Here is a 5634-nt window from a genome sequence, read left to right as displayed (position 1 = left end):
CCTGTTACATTTTTTTAGAGTCATGATGACAAAATTTCTAATTCCTTGTTTTTTTAATGATATTTTTATATGATACAAAAGCTGCGTGAATCAGATGCAGAACGGACTGTGTGGAAACAGCTTGTTCTTTGAACACACCAGTTCTAATTTAGCAGAGTAAACGCAGAAAACTGCAGTTTGTTAGGTGACTTTTGTACATATTCGCCGCTGTGTGAGACCCTTCCTTTTTGAGCAACTTGTGAAAAAATGAAATCTGTTGTATTAGAACATATATATATATATATAAGGATAAAGACTGATAAATTGTTTGGAGAAAAAGTGTAATGTAAATGGACCATAATGGGAAAATAACTACTTTGTTGTTCCTTTTATGTTTAGAACAATCTAGGTATCCTGTGGTCTGAAAGGGATGAAATTAAAACTGCGCAGACTTACTTGGAATCTGCAGAAGCCTTGTATAATCAATACATGAAAGAGGTATTGTGTTTATTAATATTGTGGCAGGTCTTACTTTGATGTGCTACTTACAGTTTTAGTAATCTTTGAAAAAACATATGGTGGAATTTGAGTTCCTGAGCTTTATACTGGCTGCTATGATACTTTTGAAAAGTGGTATCATTTGTACTGCTAGCGTAGGAAGAAGCAAACTAGAGGATCACTTGCTAATTTCAAAATGGATTTATTCAGGAGAAGAGTTTTGCTAAAAAACAATGGTCCTTTTTGAAAGCTCTCTGAATTGATAATCCAAAGTTGAAGCCAGGTAGAATTTGGCTTTTAATTAAGACTGTTCTTAATCTTGTCTTGGAAATGCTGTAAAATGTCAATGCATTGCTTTCAGTGGGAAAAGGAAACAAAACTGTAATATTTGCACGGTTTGCTCTGACCATGAAATATTGTGTAGAGGCAAGTAGTTTAGTTCCGTATCCAAGAAGACAGTTTTACAAACAGCTAAACCTCTCATGCATATTAAACAACCTTTTGAGTTGTGGATTCTGCCACGTATCAACAAAGACTCCCTTGTGCTATTTTTAAGCTCTTTGTAAAACTCTTCCTACACTGACTTGCCTCAGGGACAGCTTGTGAGCAAACTAAAAACATTTGTGGCCTTAAAGGAGCAGTATCTGTGTCTCAGGACAGCTATAAGGGTTGGACAGAGCTTAGTTTAATGAAATTGCAGTTCAGGTTTTACATGAGCTTGGTTTATAGCATGGAGTATTCTTCTGGAAATTTTAGAATGGGTTAATCAGTTGCTTCCTGCTGTTTTACCACATTTCTAGTCATGCTGGTCTACAGTGACAGTAGAGGTAGAGGATCTAGGGAAGAAAAAGAGAAGCCACTTGTGTTGAAAATCTCATCTGTTTATTTATTTTCCACCCCCTGGATCAGTTGGTCTAACTAGGTACTCTGCATCTCTCTACAGACTCCCTGTTTACAAATTCCTTAGATTTTTAGATATTTAGATATTTTAGGTATTTAGATATTTATACCCAGCCAAGCATGATATTATTGGCTTCCACATCGCCTGTAAAAGATTCTGGCATTTGCTCCAGTGATTATGGAATTGTGCTGTTACTACCATATATTTTGGTGGATTAAACAATACTGCCAAATGCTTCATGTTTTTATTATGAGGTTTTCTGAAAGGGTTATTTTTTTGTTAGTTGTCTGCATTTGATTTTGTGTAATGGCTACTGAATATTCCTCTTGGGGCTTTGCCATGTGGCTAGGGTATATATACATGACTGTCAATAAGCCCACATCAGATCACTTGTCACATTTTTTCCCCCCAGCGTTTTTTAATTTACCATTTATATTTCAGGGCATTATATAGTCAAATGTCTAAAGACTTTTTTTTCCCTGTCTGGGAATCTTCAGTAAACTGTTGGTGATTGGGGCATTTTCCTGAACTAGTGGATTTGGTTGTTTATTAACTTACCAATTGGGTGGGGTTGTTTCCCCTCTGCCCCCTAAAGCAACTAGAGCACAACCAAGGCAATTGTAAGAAAAAACTTATTTTGGTAGAATTAGAAGATTCTTTTACTTTCTGCTCCTGAATTCTTTGAGTTCATGTCTATTTTTAAATTATTAAAAAAATAATTAGTTATTGTAACAACATCTTGCTATTAAGAAAGCTGTTTGATTGTTTAGTGCAGTACAGTGAAGCTCTGAGGGTGCTGAACTCTACAGGCAGGAGCTTGGGCTAATGAAGTCCACCTGGAAGAGGAGAGTTGCAGAGCTCTTCCTCAGGATGATTAAAGGCATAAGGCTTGACATCAGAGGATAAATCTGTAGATACAGGAAGGAGACAAGGGTCTAGCTTACTGTGTCATTTCAGTTGCTTTCTTTGCAGGAATATCAGCTCTAGTCTTGCCAGAATATACTGCAAATCTTGTTGGAACATCTGAGAGCCTTTATAAGGTTGTAAGCCTTTGTATCTCTAAAGAATCTCCTCTAAAAAGGGAGGGTTATAAATTCATAACTTAAAAACTAATGAGGTATAAACAGAAAACCCTAAAGATTAAAAGGTCATGTAAAAATTTATACCTCTCTGGTAGGTTAAACATACTTTTATTTGTCACCAACTGTTTCAGACCCATTTTTTATCTTTGAAGATGAATTTTAAAAATTTCATTGAAAGCAAACAAACAAATCCTTTCACGATTTTTAATAAGAAGAAAAATGAACATGAGAGTATGTTTTCTTCCCTTTAAAGTTAATGCATTCTCTACTGTTGCTCCTGCTTGAGTCTATATCATCTTATAACAAGTAATTCTCTGGAGTCCTGCTTATTTATTGCCTTACTTTCTCTTGGGCTAAGATACTAATAGATTTAGGAAAGGGCTAGGAAAATTGCATACTAAACTAAGCTCTGTTGCTAGCAGATATGTTGAACATCCTTCAGGATGCACTGTGTAATGGTAAAAAGCCACCTTTAAGAAAGACATCTTCATTTGAAGTGTGTTAGAATTGGCATCTGAACTTACTCACGATTACAAAGGAAATTAGATAAGCACAGACTAATAAAACTTTGCCATAAGCAATGTTCATCTGTTGGCTTTGCCAGTTATGCTGACCCTAACTTTATTGACAGTTGTTTTAAGGAAAGGTTGAACAGAGCACTGTTGAAAGATGTATAGTTGTCACCATTCTGCTTTCATCTCAGAAACTAATGTCACAGGATGAACAAAAATAAGTTTAAAATCAGTTACTTCTACATGCACAGCAATATCTTACTTTCCATCCTTGAGCAAGGAAAATAAACTATTTTGTTTGTGTCACAAGAGCTAGCTCTGTATAAGGATTCTGACAGAACTCCTGGTTTAAAGAAAACCAAAAAATCACTTCTAAATGAAGTAGTTCCTATCTTTAATAACTTGTGTGTAGGTCATGCCTTATATCAAGGTTTAGCAGCTCCATCCTCCAAGGACATTGCCTGTCGTCTCATTCATGTATTTAAATAAATAGTCTTACTAGCTTGTGAATCAAGGGTGTCATTTCACAGTGGCAGCAGCAGTTTTTGCAGCAGGTCTGCTGAGCACTCTGCACATAATGTTCTTTGCAGTACTTCCTGCAGGATGTTTTCTTGTTACTGATTAGTGCAGCTGAGCGTGCTTATATTTCATACTTGAAAGCACACTTAGTATTAAATGGATGCCTTAAAAACCATTATGTTATTGTTCAAACTAAAAATACCCAATTTAGTCCTGTAGAATCCATGTGGAATATTTCAGGTGCAGGCAGCATGTGTATTACTTTAAAGTATGTAAGCAGAAGTCTTCTACAAGCTGAAAACCTTGTAATTCCATGTAGAATTGTGTCTTTCTTCCTCTAAATCTCTTGAGTTCTGTGGAATTGCTCCAGAGGTGTGGCATTCAGGTAGATGTAGATGGGTTATGTGAAGTTTTTGTTGAATTTGGGATTGAAAAATGGTTAATCGCCTGCAGCCAGAAGAGGGAGCACTATGTTACAAAGTGGGAGAAATGTAGTTTACTGAATGCATCATGTACTCTTGCAGGATGGAAATCCTCCCCTGGATCCCAGTGAACATTTCATGTCAGAAGAGGAAAAACTCACAGACCAAGAAAGATCCAAAAGGTGGGTGCATAACAGCATACCTAGATTATTATTACTTTTGTAATTTACTTTTGTAATTTATGAGGGTATATTTAGGGAGGAAAAAAGAAGAAGTCTAAAGCGACTGTTGTTTTTTCCAGATTTGAAAAAGCCTATACACATACTCTGTATTACCTGGCACAAGTCTACCAACACCTGGAGATGATTGAGAAGGCTGCTCAGTATTGCCATACTACCCTTAAACGACAGCTTGAGTATTGTGGCTACTACCCGGTAGAATGGGCGCTCAATGCTGCTACTTTGTCACAGTACTATCTCTCTAAGGTAATACACCAAAAGTTTTTCTGCTGTAATTACATCATAAATGTAACTATAAAATAAGACAACTGTTTAAACAGCTGTTTGAAAAAGGGTACCATGTTGAATTAATTTTAAATTGTTTCTTATAGTCATATTGTTATCTTACAATACAGAGTTTAAAAACAAAACCACCTTAAGACTGAGGTATTGCACGTTGTATGTTTCCTATCAGTTATTGTCCTTTGTACTTTAGCATGTGCTTAAGACTTGTTTGAGCCTATGTGAATATTCAAGCAAACAGGTAAGATGATACCTGTTTGTTTCAACACGTCTGTGTTGACTCTAAATCATCCACTGTTAGGAAATACTTCAGGTTTATTTAGGAATTTCTATGTTCCAGACTATTCAGATGCTCTTTTCTGTTACTTAGAAGACTTCTGCCATACCAAAGGCACCTAATGCTAATTTCAGTTGTAACATGTAATTCCCACGTCTTTTTGATGCATTGATAGCACTAGTCATTAAGCAATGCATTGCCGAATAGGACTAGAGGAATCTAAATCTGACTCGTAACATTGACTTGTATGTCCAGCTCATTATGACTGACACCCCCTGATACAATCTTTACCACAAGACATCACTTCCTTTACCGCAAGGAAGCGATAGTAGCACAGATCAGAACAGTGAGACTGTTCACAGTGTACGTATCTAATATTAAAAGCGAGCAAGGCTTGCTGTTGTGGCTGTGGCAGGGACAAAACGGTGGGTTAGAAAATACTGTGTTCAGTAGCAGATGTGGAAAAATTGTATCTCTTCTTCCAGTGCCCAGGGGAATATGTTCCAGAGCCTCTCAGATCCATTTTCCCTTGTGTTCATGTATTTTTACTGTCTGTGGCAAGGGGTTTAGCCAAGCTGAGAGCAGTGCTTGGGCTGCTTATGCCAGTGATAAACACTGCCGTTTCTATTTCTCTCAGCAATGCTTTATGGAGTCCCGACACTGTTTAGCAGCAGCCAGTGTCATCTTTAGCCAAGCTGGACAGGTGCCATCTGCTGAAGACAGTAAGTGCATATAGAAGTTTTCAATAAAATATTGTGAATTAAACATCATTGATACCTGATGTTAGAAGTGAAGTTTAGCAGTATGTACAAAACTTATCCCAGTGTTAATTTTCTAAAGTCTTTTTAATTAACAATCAAGTGGAATTTTTCTGAAGAGCTGCTACTACAGCTTAAAGTTGACTATGAGTAAACCCTGTGAGG

At 36.7% G+C, this 5634-nt stretch overlaps 1 protein-coding gene across 1 annotated transcript in view; it reads left to right on the top strand.

Moving 5' to 3' along the window:
* Positions 1-378: 378 nt before the first annotated feature.
* The window catches only part of KIFBP (kinesin family binding protein), a gene marked incomplete at its 5' end in the record, with an annotated part of 9757 nt that continues 4501 nt past the window's right edge, over positions 379-5634 (top strand). Inside the window, 4 exons of the mRNA XM_010170427.1 lie at positions 379-477; positions 4016-4095; positions 4215-4398; positions 5349-5433. Coding sequence (XP_010168729.1) covers positions 379-477; positions 4016-4095; positions 4215-4398; positions 5349-5433 — 448 coding nt within the window. The remainder of the gene's footprint in view (positions 478-4015; positions 4096-4214; positions 4399-5348; positions 5434-5634) is intronic.

Source organism: Antrostomus carolinensis, unplaced genomic scaffold (assembly GCF_000700745.2).
Source record: "Antrostomus carolinensis isolate BGI_N321 unplaced genomic scaffold, ASM70074v2 scaffold27026, whole genome shotgun sequence".
NCBI classification, from domain to species: Eukaryota; Metazoa; Chordata; class Aves; order Caprimulgiformes; family Caprimulgidae; genus Antrostomus; species Antrostomus carolinensis.
Note: the sequence above shows the minus strand (reverse complement) of the source record. Positions and strands in the feature narration are given on the sequence as shown.